General features: G+C 34.9%; 1 protein-coding gene across 1 annotated transcript; it reads right to left on the reverse strand.

Moving 5' to 3' along the window:
* Window positions 1–1,620: 1,620 nt before the first annotated feature.
* On the reverse strand, window positions 1,621–14,322 carry LOC124451925 (elongator complex protein 3). Its single transcript, XM_047002530.1, has 21 exons — window positions 14,233–14,322; window positions 13,539–13,641; window positions 12,530–12,599; window positions 11,548–11,595; window positions 11,408–11,478; window positions 11,283–11,346; window positions 10,843–10,911; window positions 10,721–10,750; window positions 10,028–10,152; window positions 8,489–8,569; window positions 7,743–7,823; window positions 6,964–7,024; window positions 6,762–6,827; window positions 6,186–6,258; window positions 5,983–6,103; window positions 5,460–5,550; window positions 4,769–4,910; window positions 4,332–4,428; window positions 4,055–4,109; window positions 3,210–3,291; window positions 1,621–2,183 (listed from the first exon to the last, which is right to left on the reverse strand). Exons 1-21 carry the CDS (start codon window positions 14,252–14,254, stop codon window positions 2,107–2,109), a joined length of 1,629 nt encoding a protein of 542 aa, XP_046858486.1. The 5' UTR covers window positions 14,255–14,322; the 3' UTR covers window positions 1,621–2,106.
* Between the last annotated feature and the right edge of the window lie 51 nt (window positions 14,323–14,373).

Below are 14,373 nucleotides of genomic sequence, written 5' to 3' on the forward strand. Positions count from 1 at the left end.
ATTACCGAGCAAAATCGATCTGTTTACAATTACTCTAAAGCCAGTAAACAACACAAACACCGTTTATATCTATTCACTCATTTTACAACACATTGTTTTCGTGTTTGGAGCATGTTTAGGAGCACGCTACGTGTCCTCACTAATGAAACAGCCAGAATTAGAAATGAACGAGATGGCAAGTCAATATATCAACGTCGGCATAATGAAAACGTCGACATCGGTATTGTGGATATTTTAGGAAAGGAATGTAATGCGAAGCTTAAACTTTGCAATCAGATAAACTCAGTCAGCGAACGTGCAGGCCAGCGTTTGTTTTTCAATTTGTCGTCATAAACTCAGTCAGCGAACGTGCAGGCCAGCGTTTGTTTTTCAATTTGTCGTCATAAACTCAGTCAGCGAACGTGCAGGCCAGCGTTTGTTTTTCAATTTGTCGTCAAAACACTATTGTGATGACGAAGATAAGCAGAGCCAATGCATTGACAGGCAGGTCACATTTATTTTCCTAAAGTTGATAATTGTGACGTCACGATTTACGATCAAAACTGAATAAAAAAAATTTTTAAAAAATTGGCAAATGTTATAAGTACGTGGGCACTGTATCTAGGTTTTGTGTTTTGAAGAGTCATTTCCGAACTATGAAAAACGCCTTTTTTGGTCAAGATGTCATAAATTTCTGTTGGTTGTTTTGTCATGATAATGCTGAATACAAATCACACGACTTTAGTGAAAAATGTCATTAAAATAATATGACAGATATTTGGAACTACCCAGCATGCTTAAGCCGCGGATATGTGCATGGAGTCTTTGGCAAACTCCCCGAAAAACAGCTGTTTTAGTCTGATTACGCATCCCACAAACAAAATATTATCTAAATTTCCTCTGGGGGCTCAATTCTTGGGTGGCATTTGCGCAAATATTATAGACACAATTAGAGTTCACAATGGTCAAATTATCGTAGCTGGAATATCACGAGTAAAGTGAATGATTTGAACGCCTGAGTAATGTTACATGTTAGTAGATGTAGATTGTCCTGAGAAGGACTGTTGATGTTGATGTTGCTGATGTTCGACAACCTTAGCGGTAGTCATCTTCAGAGTCAAATGAGGAGTAAATGTCAGGTTGACTGTCGAAGATGACCACTGTTAAGGATGTCGAAACATCAGTCAATATTAACACTGACAGTCCCTGCATTAACCTGGACGATCTACTTCTACAAATACGCGATATCATCTCACAGAAATTCAATCATCTTGTTTCATAATATTCTAGGGTATTGCCATGTTATCCTATGGAATTCTTATGTTATCCTATAGTGTATAGCTATGTTATCCTAAGGTATTGCTATTATATTCTAAGGTATTGCTATTATATCCTATGGTATTGCTATGTTATCCTGTGGTATTGCTATTATATCCAATGGAATTCCTATGTTATCCTATAGTATACGTACTTATGTTGTCCTAAGGTATTGCTATGTTATATACAATAGTATTGCTATGTTATCCTGTGGTATTGCTATTATATCCTATGGAATTCCTATGTTATCCTATAGTATACGTATTTATGTTGTCCTAAGGTATTGCTATGTTATATGGTATTGCGTTTATCGAACAACAAGTGTTTTAAAACAGATTCTCTTATTTGAGAGTTTGAGGATTGGATTAAGCATATTAAGATTGAATTAAGCATGATATTAACTCAGTCAATAATAAACAATTTGAATAATAGTTAATAAGTTCCCCGAAGTCATAATAGCTACATATAGATAATTTGTGTTCATATTTAGCTTGTTTGAAAGCAACATCTATCTTTATCAGTTTTTTTCTTAACTAAGTCTTCATTGTATAAGCGCGGGCATTTTATCAAAATAATATTGGCCACTCAACGAGTTTCACGAAATTGTTTTTGTTTCGCTTTCCAAAACGTGCACAAAAAAACTTCACTCGATAAATATCCTTTGGGAAACCGCGTGAAAGTGTGACACAGAAGTTCATTCATGGATTCCATCGGCATTTAAGGGATTTCCGGAAAGGATTCGAAGGGATACGATACGACGAACAATCATTTCACAAACTCACGTGACCAAAGACATGATCCTGTGAGATCCTATTTGATTATTTTTGTCACGTAAGGTCCCTCCAGTTCATAACCCAATTTACGATAGTAATTTCGCGTGCCAACGCCTGCAGGAGAAATATTTTGATAATAGGAAGTACTGTAATGGCAGGGGAACTAGCTACTTGAACGTAAGATATGGCAAAAACAAATTGGAACAACAAAGCCGTTAATACAATATTACATCCAACGCGAGACTAAAGCATACACGCTTGACCGCTGAGCAAAACTAATGCAGTAACAGCCAGAGTAAGACATGACGTCCGCAAACATAGATTAACATAATCAATCGCCTATCCTAATTTACGTGTTTTAGCGATTTCTTTCAACACATATAGCAGTGAAAACATTCCAAAGTGCCTATGAAACGAAAATTTTGCTATTTCAACACATATAGCAGTGAAAACATTCCAAAGTGCCTATGAAACGAAAATTTTGCTATTTCAACACATATAGCAGTGAAAAGATTCCAAAGTGCCTATGAAACGAAAATTTTGCTATTTCAACACATATAGCAGTGAAAACATTCCAAAGTGCCTATGAAACGAAAATTTTGCTATTTCAACACATATAGCAGTGAAAACATTCCAAAGTGCCTATGAAACGAAAATTTTGCTATTTCAACAACAGCTTCAATGAGCAGAACTTTTAAAATGCAAATGGACTTCCCGAAACACTTAATCCATATCTCTTTTCATACTCGAAATATTAACGTCTTTCTAATATTCAGTAAAATACATAATACAGTACAACGTATAATGAAAATTTGAATTTTCAGGTATAAATGCTGATGCGTTTCTTCAAACTAGCGGAGTTCCCTTCATTTTTAGAAGTCGTAATGGTATGAAATGATGTTTGATCATTTCAACCAAAACTTGCCTGGAAACTAAATGATGTTTGAAACTTTGCAATGACCAATTACCATTACAAAAACTTCAGTGTGTTGTGAATAAAAAGAGCTATGCATAAACTGTTTTAAAAAGTCCACTGTTATTTCAGAAGTTCTTTTCACTGAAAATATAATTTAAATAGCAAAATATTCGTTTCGTTGCTCTTTAACGTACGAAAATAATTCATTGCTAGCTTCATCGCACCTGAAATGACGGCCAACTTTTCGCTACCGTGTTCATCTCTTGCAATCCTCTCCGCTTCCTCCATTAGCAAAATGCCGAAACCCTTCAAAGAAAGGATATGAAAATGAAAACAAAGCTAAAGCGATACCACTGAACTCGAAAGTGAACTGGAGTGAGAGCTCCGGGGGCTGGGGAATAATTTGAAGACAAGAAGTGTTGATGACTATAAAGGTCGCTCAAAAATACCCGGTGTAAAACGCAGACTAGGTTGCCTAGGATACAAAACAATGTGCAGTGCAGTGGTGATAAATTAAAGTTTGCATTCCAGTTTGCAACTGCGCTCACTGGGTAAATGACGATGTGGAGCAATCCCATCATGCAATCCCATCCTAAGAATCCCGAGAACGTCAATGCACAGCAATTGTCGTACTCTTTATATTGTGAATGTCATATTTGGATATATTAGCGTTGTGAGATGACGTAGTAAGTTTTAAGAGAACAATTTATGTATGAGCCTAGGACATGAAGCAGGGATGGCGTTATCCATTGGATAGTAAATTTTTCAAACTTGCTAAAAAGATGGCTGTATTTTCTTTACGATTATGAAACTTTGTAATTCTAGATTTTACTTCATTGATTGTCCAATTCAAATCGCACATTTTTTCTTTTCGAGAGATTTTTGAGGCTTTCAAAAATTTGCCATCCAACGGATAACGCTATCAAGGCTTCGTGCAACCGGCCCCAGATATCCCCCTATCATCCTTTATGTTAAAAGATATCACAGGCCGAAACTTTCGCGAGATAATGTCCGTAGGTTAATGTTAATATTGCTAAAGTGAAATAAAATAAAACCGCGCAGTTCATACCTGATGTTGAAATTTGGTTGGATCACGAGCGTTTATAGGTACGACACTACCATATCTGGATGGATAAGTTAAAGATATATAAACAAAACCATTAAAATATGATTGGTTTTTAACTTCAGGTAAAACTTGGTATAGAATTGTAATGTGAGGTCATGATTGGTTTAACGAGAAACATAAACTGTCGTGATTGGTCGATCATTTCTTTGAACTTGTTGAGAAGCACGACGCATCGTGACAGTCCTCTTTCCAAGGGATACAAAAAGATAACAAAGGATACACATGAAGTTCACGGACTATGGAACATTTCCCCTTCAATTCAGGACGATAGGTATCTGCAGCGCATTTACGAAGACGAAGAAGACCTATGAGAATGTCTGGATAGAGTCAAGAAAAGATTTGGATAAAAACAAACTACGGTTATATCGGCGTATAGTTGCAGATTTAAGTGCTAACCCTCCCCTCCCCCCACTAAATCATATCGCTCCTATTCAATGTATTTTAATTGACGATGAATTGCACCAAATTTCCTTCTATTGCAAAAGGAATGACTGGTTTGCCGTGTTTAAATACTGTGAGGTAGGTAGCTAAACAATCAAAGTTTTATTCAGTATAACTAAATACTGTAAGAAAGCTATAGTCAACATTTTATTCAGTATAACTAAATACTGTGAGGTAGATATAGTCAACATTTTATTCAGTATAACTAAAGGATATCTTGCAATGGATCTTCGTAAGATAGGAATGTTTCCCATCCTCCATTTGCAACATAATCGCGACGAATCAACTCGACTTCATACGGTTTCACTTTGTGATGTATCTCCTGTATTCCAACTTCACGTGTTCTAACATCACGACACTAAATGAAAGGAGCACAGTTATAGCAATGACCGTTTCAAGTTACTCTACTCCAATTTTTCGCTAATATTATAACAGAAGAGACACACAAAGATATCTATAACTAGCAAAACAAGGGAATTATAGTAGTTATCACACTAGAACATCGTTACTCTAACGTCTCGCAAATATTATGACAAAAAAGACACAACAATATACCTAACTAGCAAAGCAAGGGAATTATAATAATTATCACACTAGAAGATCGTACAAGAGTTTCAGGGACAGCAGAAGATAGATCATTGAGGGGGGGGGGACGGGGGGGCTCATATTCATATATGAATATGATATAGTCCGTAATCACGACTGACGTAAATAGATACTAATAAAGTAGAACATATACGAATCTCCTCCCCGCCAATTATCGACCTTACGCGGTCTATGAGTTTGTGTATGAAGAGAGGAAGCAAAATCGCACTCACTACCTCACTATGCAAATGGTGTTGTGTTTACTCAATGTAAAAATACTAGATATTCAAAGAAATAAATTAGGATCTTTCACATGTCGTACAGTTGTTCCAAGATCTTTCATTCTGGCTAGTGCCAGTTCTCTAAGATTACCATGTTCAACACCGGAAGTCACCAAAGGCATTGGTATATCCCTAAACATAAGAAAGTCATTAGTACAGATTGTTTTCACCTGACGTCATGGTTACCATGTAGATGCATTGGACTAAAATACATGGAACGCTACCTGAAGCAAATAAATGAAGCCAAATTTTACACCCAGAAAGACGCGAGATTACACCCAGACACGCGTGTGTAGTGTTTCGAGATTCTCTCGCGGAGTGAAAATTGATTGACTACACACGCGTGTGTGCGTGTAATCTCGCGTGTCGGGGTGTAAGATTTAACTTCAAAAAATTATTAGGTTTTTCTGTTACAGGTAGCTTTCCATGTATTTTAATTCAATGTTTGATGTACCAATTAGAACACAAATATGGCTGCTATATCATTGTCAGGTTGCTCATTGGGGAGTGAGTGTAAACTTAACCCACACTGCAATAATCGATGTGTGATTGGATAATCTCTACCTTTGAACTCTATAAATCCGAGTCCAAGGAGGAACCAGAGCTAGTATCCTGGCAACCAAGTCGATCAGAACATCAGGAGGGTAACTTTTGTATCGCCCAGTCTTCCATAACTCGTAAAGACCTTACAAACAGTGCGAGTTCAAATTTATCACACAGAATTCTGTTATCTTATTGTCGAACTACAGTTAAAGTAGTGTAGCTACCTGTGCCTCGAATTACCAACGTTGGATAAATCTTCAGACCATCAGTCCTGAATGCTGGGTTCTCAAAAAATTCCTGATATCGAAAAAAAATATGATACAGTAGGCATTGGGCAAGCCACCAAGATCTTTTACTCCAAAAATGTAAAATTTTCCAGCAAAACTATGGTTCGTTACAAAATTAATTCCATTCATTATGTTTCCAGTGATTGAACACAAAAATATTTGCATTTTAGGAGTAAAAACGCTCTTCCTTCGCTACTAGCAGTGGGCCATGGTATAAAACTGTGAATACCGCATTGCACCAGCTATTCTGCTGACATGAACCACACATTATTAACGCACATCTCATTTTGCATTTTAGAAACATATTACTTAGGCTAACCCACAAAATGGCAATCTAGAATAATGAAATCATAGAGTAACATAGAGATACTGTCCTAGGTATGCCATCCTCACGTTCCCACCATTTTCACTGAAGTAAGGCATTTCCCCTCCTGATTTCATTGTATATTTTCATTCCGACGGGGGAGTTTTCTCGACACTTGCAAAGTTGATATAGAAAGCTTCAACACTTACGATAAATTGCTCGATATCTCTTTCTAAGCCAACATTTGGTAGATCAGGCATCATGTGAGAGACAACCTAAAAAAACCAACAAAAATTGTGTAGTGAGGAAAACACTTGGTTTTAGCAACTTATCAACGATGATTGATCACAAAAAAGATTGTATTTAGAGATTCTGATTTAGTATGTTGGTAAGTTTTAATGTATTTTTTACCTTAAATCCGGCATCTTTGGCCATATTGAAGGACTCGCAAGTCGCTAAAACTGTATGGCCCCTATTTAAAAACAAACAACAGCATATAAGCACTGAGTCATTGACATGTACAGATCTACAGAAAGACTGCATAAACACTGAGCTACACAAAGGTACATCTGTAGGTAATGATGTAATAATCACAGAGATATAGACATAGACTGCATAAACACTGAGGTACACAAAGGTACATCTGTAAGTAAAGATGTAATAAACACAGAGATATAGACATAGACTGCATAAACACTGAGGTACACAAAGGTACATCTGGAGGGAACAATGTAATAAACACAGAGATATAGACATAGACTGCATAAGCACTGAGTTACACAAAGGTACATATGGAGGGAACAATGTAATAAACACAGAGATATAGACATAGACTGCATAAACACTGAGTTACACAAAGGTACATCTGTAAGTAAAGATGTAATAAACACAGAGATATAGACAAAGACTGCATAATTACTGAGGTACACAAAGGTGCATATGTAGGTAATGATGTAATAAACACAGAGATATAGACATAGACTGCATAAACACTGATGTACACAAAGGTGCATATGGAGGGAACAATGTAATAAACACGGAGATCTACACAAAGGTACATCTGTAGGTAATGATGGAGTAAAAAGAATTGACAATATAAGTAAGAAATGCAAGAGAAATGAAATTGAAGAAAAACAGTACATGTGCTACTACACAAACTTTTAAAAATTGCCTTCAATGTTAAAATGTACCTATTTGTATCTCGTGCAACATCTTCGTAAACACTTTGAACACCAATTTCCAGTCTTGTACAACCATATTCAAGCATTGAACTAGATGAAGTAGCAGAAGTTGACGGATAGTATATAGTAGGATCTACATGTAGTTAACAAGTAGGCTTACATGAGCTTTCGACAACAGTAGATATATACATGCTTTGGAGTATCGTCAGGTTGGTATAAGAAGGACTGTTTTGTTGTTGTTGACTGACGTTTCGACAACCTTAGCGGTAGTCATCTTCTGACTCTGAATGACTACCGCTAAGGTTGTCGAAACGAAACAACAACAAAAACAGTCCTTCTCACGACTATACCAACCTGGACGATCTACATTTACAAACCTGTAACCATACTCCAGGGTTCAAACCATTTACTTTAGTATATAATATATTGTAAGCATGTTCGTAGATGAGGATTGCTCAGGTTAGTGAAGCCCTGAGAACGACTTTTGAAGTTGTAAATATTGACTGACGTTTTGACATCCTTTTAATACGTCATACCAACAGTCCTTCCCCAGGCCCCCACCAACCTGGACGATGAACACTGTCTACAAACCAGTAACGATACTGCCGCGTTCAAACCATTCGCTTCAGTAAAATTGTATAATGCGGCCGCAAAAAATACAACATTGGACCGCGCGTCCAACCAACGAAAGCAAATGTAAATTTGTACTAAAATTAATCAAAAAAAGTACAAAACAAAAAGAATACTATACAGACCTCAAATGTTTTCGAAGACAATAATCTGGTCTTGTCTCGATTGTTATGCCAATGCATTTCGTTTTACTCTTCTCTGAAAAACTTTAAAATAATAAAATTGCCTTTTCTTATTTCTCTCATTCAAATGATTCACATAATTCAACGACAGATTTCGAAATTTTACTCTGTGAAGGTGAAGGGGGTACTTTAAAACAGCATTTAGAGGTAGTGTATGCTCTTCCCTAGGTTACTATTAGATTTGAAACATTTTTGTCTTCACGAGGAAAACTTTACGTGAAGATAGATTTACGTGAGGATAGATTTACGTGAGGATAGATTTACGTGAGGATAGATTTACGTGAAGATAGATTTACGTTAGGATAGATTTACGTAAGGATAGATTTACGTGAGGAAAAATTTACGTAAGGATAGATTTACGTGAAGATAGATTTACGTGAGGATAGATTTAAGTGAAATAGATTTACGTGAGGATAGATTTACGTAAGGATAGATTTACGTAAGGATAGATTTACGTGAAGATAGATTTACGTAAGGATAGATTTACGTGAAGATAGATTTACGTTAGGATAGATTTACGTGAAGATAAATTTACGTTAGGATAGATTTACGTGAAGATAGATTTACGTAAGGATAGATTTTCGTGAAGATAGATTTACGTGAAGATAGATTTACGTGAAGATAGATTTACGTGAAGATATATTTACGTAAGGATAGATTTACGTGAAGATAGATTTACGTTAGGATAGATTTACGTGAGATAGATTTACGTTAGGATAGATTTACGTGAAGATAAATTTACATTAGGATAGATTTACGTGAAGATAGATTTACGTAAGGATAGATTTTCGTGAAGATAGATTTACGTGAAGATAGATTTACGTGAAGATAGATTTACGTAAGGATAGATTTACGTGAAAGTAGAGTTTCGTGAGGATAGATTTACGTTAGGATAGATTTTCGTGAAGATAGATTTACGTGAAGATAGATTTACGTGAAGATAGATTTACGTGAAGATATATTTACGTAAGGATAGATTTACGTGAAGATAGATTTACGTTAGGATAGATTTACGTGAAGATAGATTTACGTTAGGATAGATTTACGTGAAGATAAATTTACGTTAGGATAGATTTACGTGAAGATAGATTTACGTAAGGATAGATTTACGTGAAGATAGATTTACGTGAAGATAGATTTACGTGAAGTAGAGTTTCGTGAGGATAGATTTACGTAAGGATAGATTTACATGAAGATAAATTTACGTTAGGATAGATTTACGTGAAGATAGATTTACGTAAGGATAGATTTTCGTGAAGATAGATTTACGTGAAGATAGATTTACGTGAAAGTAGAGTTTCGTGAGGATAGATTTACGTGAAGATAGATTTACGTAAGGATAGATTTTCGTGAAGATAGATTTACGTGAAGATAGATTTACGTGAAAATACTTTAGTTTAAGGATTTTTATATTCCCTGCGAAATCATGCTACCATTTCTAAGTGACAACACTCCATGAAAAAATAAAAAAAATTCAAATACCAAACTGCTTCTTTCACATTATTACTGACATGGCCTGAAAGAGCATCATGAAGATTCCTGATGAAATAATCTCGATATTCGTCATCCAGCGACATAAAAGTACCTCCCATGACAATAAACTCGACCTGTATAAGAAAAAAAAGCATGTGTAGGGAGGAACGTCAAAGGATTTTTCACAGAAATAATAGCTAGGGATGCAAGGCTGGAGTAAAGTATAAAAAACAACAGTAAAAAAGAATGCCAAGTTTAGAAACGGTGGGCAAGAAGTCAAAAGAAACATTAAAAAGATGATGCAGTGTACATAGATGGCAGCCAGAAAATGCAGTGAAAGGCATATATAACTGCAGAGGAAGTTTTTTCACTCCAGTGAACTCCAAGGAATGCTAACTGTGTGACCGTATATGAAGCAAAAAATGAAGCTTGTTTTTCAGAGTCATACAAGTTCAATGGTATTGTATTAAAAAATCAATATTAAACATAAAATACAGTAGCACAATTTGGCATACACAAGTTCTACCATACAAAATCAGGTAAATAAATAAAAAACTCAGTTATGAATACATCATAACTGGCTTCTAAAATGTCTTTAGCCCTGGTAATGGAGTTAACGCTCCAGTTTATATTATAGTTCAATGGTGCACTCCAGCAGCCTGTGAATGGAGATACTGGGCGAGAAAAAATATCAAAACTAACCTTGTCGATGTTATGACCTAGTTGTTTTAGCTGAAATAAAAATACATTCATTTTCACTTACTATGATGCAAATGTAATATGAACACACAAACAAATTCATTACTGATGAATGAATGAAAAACCTGTTCAAGACGATGTCGCGTCTGGAGATATGGATTGTATCTAGCACGAATGGCTCTCATTGATGTTGGCTGAAAATTTTAAAAATCTTCTGTTGAAATAATATCAAACGAAGATAAAAGCGCAGGAGATGTGAATAACTTTCATGAGAAAAGTTCAATTTATACTTCATCAAAATACAAATGACTTTCACAAGAACAGTTTAGTTTATATCTCAGGGAGACACATACGACTTAAACGTGAACAGTCCACTTCTTACGTATCTCATGGAGACATGAGTTACTTCAACATGAACAGTTCAATTTATACCTCACAGAGACATAAATTACTTCAACAAGAACAGTTCAATTTATACCTCATGGAGACATAAATTACTTCCACGTGAACAGTTCAGTTTTTATCTCATGTAAAAAAAAATTACTTACATGAGAACAATTCATACCTCATATCCTGTGTACGACTGTGTGGAGTATTCAAAATCAGAATCAGGACCACCGGGGCAATAACTAAAAGAATTATATCAAAATTTTCAATCAACTTCAACAAAAACATCCCATATCCACTTACACGCAAATATTTCCAGTCATGTTAATATGCGGACACCGATGTGGTTTGCACATGACTGCAACAACAGCAATCTAAAATACATTGACACCGTTAAGGTTCAAATTTGTCTTGCATATGTAAGCTTGGTATGAGTGAACCAACCCTGAAGCTGTTCTAACAGGCTTTGCTTTAAGTTTTGGCAATAAATCCTAAAGAAAAAGAAATGATATATTTATGGAAGGAAAATAAAATCAAAACAAGTAAACAATGGTATGTACTCAGTAACATGGCTAGACTACATACTTAGTCATGTGCTGTGTAAACTTTCTATTATACATTACATTGGTGAAAAGTCTGAAAAGGATCCAAACAGGATCCTATCTAGGATGTACTAATATTTGTCCTATCTAGAATCCTAGAGGATCCAACAGGATCTGATAGGATCCCGGTAGAGTCTTGTAGGATCTTATAGAATCCTACTCAGGAATTTCACCAGGGTATTCATACCTTCAGGAATCTATTGTTTAAACAGACAATACAAATTAAAATAATTGCAGACCTTCCAACCTTTAAAGATCTAAAAATTACAATCTATATTTTCGCTCTCCAAAAAACTTGACATTTTAGGGAAAAACTTAAGATAGGACTGTCGAAACGGTAAGCCCTTGTTTCCACTGTAAATATCTAAATTCAACATACAGAGAGGCAATCGATCTTATTCTTTGAAGTAATGTTGGAAAATATTACTGAGCAAAGATACTGAGCAAAGATATTCCGATTTCATAAACTTTGTCAGAACAAACATTGACTTGATTGAAAACTTTCGTAGAAAGCAGAAACTGTGTAAGCACTTAAGCGGAGAAACTTTTCACATTTGATGAACAAATCAACATTGTATGTCATTAAACTATTTCTTTAACATTCTATGTTTAAAATATATGGCAAAAATTATGTAAAATGGATGCTAAATCATGAGACCTAAAGACTTAAATAAAAATTGTGTGTCACACAGCATAACCAGTGAATTGGCAGGTCTGTAATTGTATCGCACCAACCAATAAACATCCTAACTGTGCTACTATGTATGCACAACAACACAAAATCAAGAATAGTTAGATTTTCCTCAAATCTGACAACAAGCACCTTTTTATAGGCAGCAGGGACAGCTGCGATGATGTCAACTAGTCTCGGTTGCGATGCTAGACCATTGATTCTTGAATGATTAAAAATATGAAAGATCAAGAAAAAAAGATTAATATTCATTTAAAATATCACATATAGCTACAATGGTGTCATTAACACTATGTAATTCAGAACTTTGAAAAAATCAAAGTGCTTTTTTTGAGAAATTTGCAATATGCACCGCTCGCCATAATAGATTTGAGCGCTCTGGTGACTATACAAAACAATCCATACAATGTGTAACCATACGTCCTGTGTCCCAAGTGCAGGAGTCACCATTGCATTACGGTGATAGCCGAGAGGACACATTGTTATACACTTTGTACGTATGATCATTAATATAAGTTTAAAGATTGGTAATCCAGGCATATTTACTCTATAATTAATATGTACATGATCATTAATGTGTAAATAATTTTATTTAAACTTTCATTTTTATACATTAAATGCCTGGATTACCAATTTTTAAACTTATAATCATTATTATATAATCATTAATATATTATCACTAATATTTATCACATATTGTTAATAAATATACGCCTTATCATGCCTCAATTTTGTACCACAAAATCTACAGCACTGCTGCACCATGAAATCTTAAGTATTGTACCAAAAAGCCAGGCTTTTTATCAATTTTGTAGCTTCTTATGATTTTATAAGTAATATGTACATACTTATTAATACCAAAAGCCAGGATTTTTTATCAATTTTGTAGCTTCTTATGATTTTATAAGTAATATGTACATACTTATTAATACCAAAAGCCAGGATTTTTTATCAATTTTGTAGCTTATGATTTTATAAGTAATATGTACATACTTATTAATACCAAAAGCCAGGATTTTTTATCAATTTTGTAGCTTCTTATGATTTTATAAGTTATATGTACATACTTATTAATACCAAAAGCCAGGATTTTTTATCAATTTTGTAGCTTCTTATGATTTTATAAGTTATATGTACATACTTATTAAGATTGGAATCTTCTCCTTTATTATGCGCTTCAATTAGTTGATTGACAATTTCAGAGATAGTCAGTAACATCAGCTCAGCCCGGGATGCCTGTGGCACTATAAATAAATAAAAAGTCAATTTTATAAGTTAGCCATCTAGGCTTTTTTTCCCTTTTCTCCTGGCAGATATGTTTCCAGTGGAAATTATCGTAACAAATTAAAATCTAACAAGACAACACAAAATTCAAGACACATCATTTGAAATATATGTAACCCAAAATATTATGTCAACCGGTGGGGGGCACTCAATGAAATATTGGCGGGAAAGGGACTTGTCCTTAAAGCATGAAAGTTCTAGGGATGTCCATAAAATGCCCATCTGATTACTTTTAACAATTAAATCTCCAGAAATTCTATTTTAAAATTTTTAATGCACAACATGCAGATGTGCTAAGACATATACACTATCTATGGCAAAATCTATGCCATGATCTGTCATTTCGTTTGAAAGTTGAGTTACATTATGTAGAAGTCTGCCCCCACACACACACACACAGACCACGTGTGCGCCTCTGTTGTCAAATGTCAACAACTATAATAGTTAATTTTTGGTCTTTTAGAGTACAATGACTACATTCTCTCTCATAAAATTAAATTTTAGACAAAAATAACATCATTTAAACCTAAGGAGCACGCATAGACACTTACCTTTTTTACGAGGCTTCACCATGGTGGCTGTAATTCAGTTTTTGTCGAAACAGCTAAAACGTCTTTTACAATTTTCCACCATGTTGAATTCTATACTTTATTTTATTATAACTTACACGAAGTATCCCATGTATGAAGCTG

Source organism: Xenia sp. Carnegie-2017, unplaced genomic scaffold, assembly GCF_021976095.1.
Source record: "Xenia sp. Carnegie-2017 unplaced genomic scaffold, XeniaSp_v1 HiC_scaffold_24, whole genome shotgun sequence".
Lineage (NCBI taxonomy): Eukaryota > Metazoa > Cnidaria > Anthozoa > Malacalcyonacea > Xeniidae > Xenia > Xenia sp. Carnegie-2017.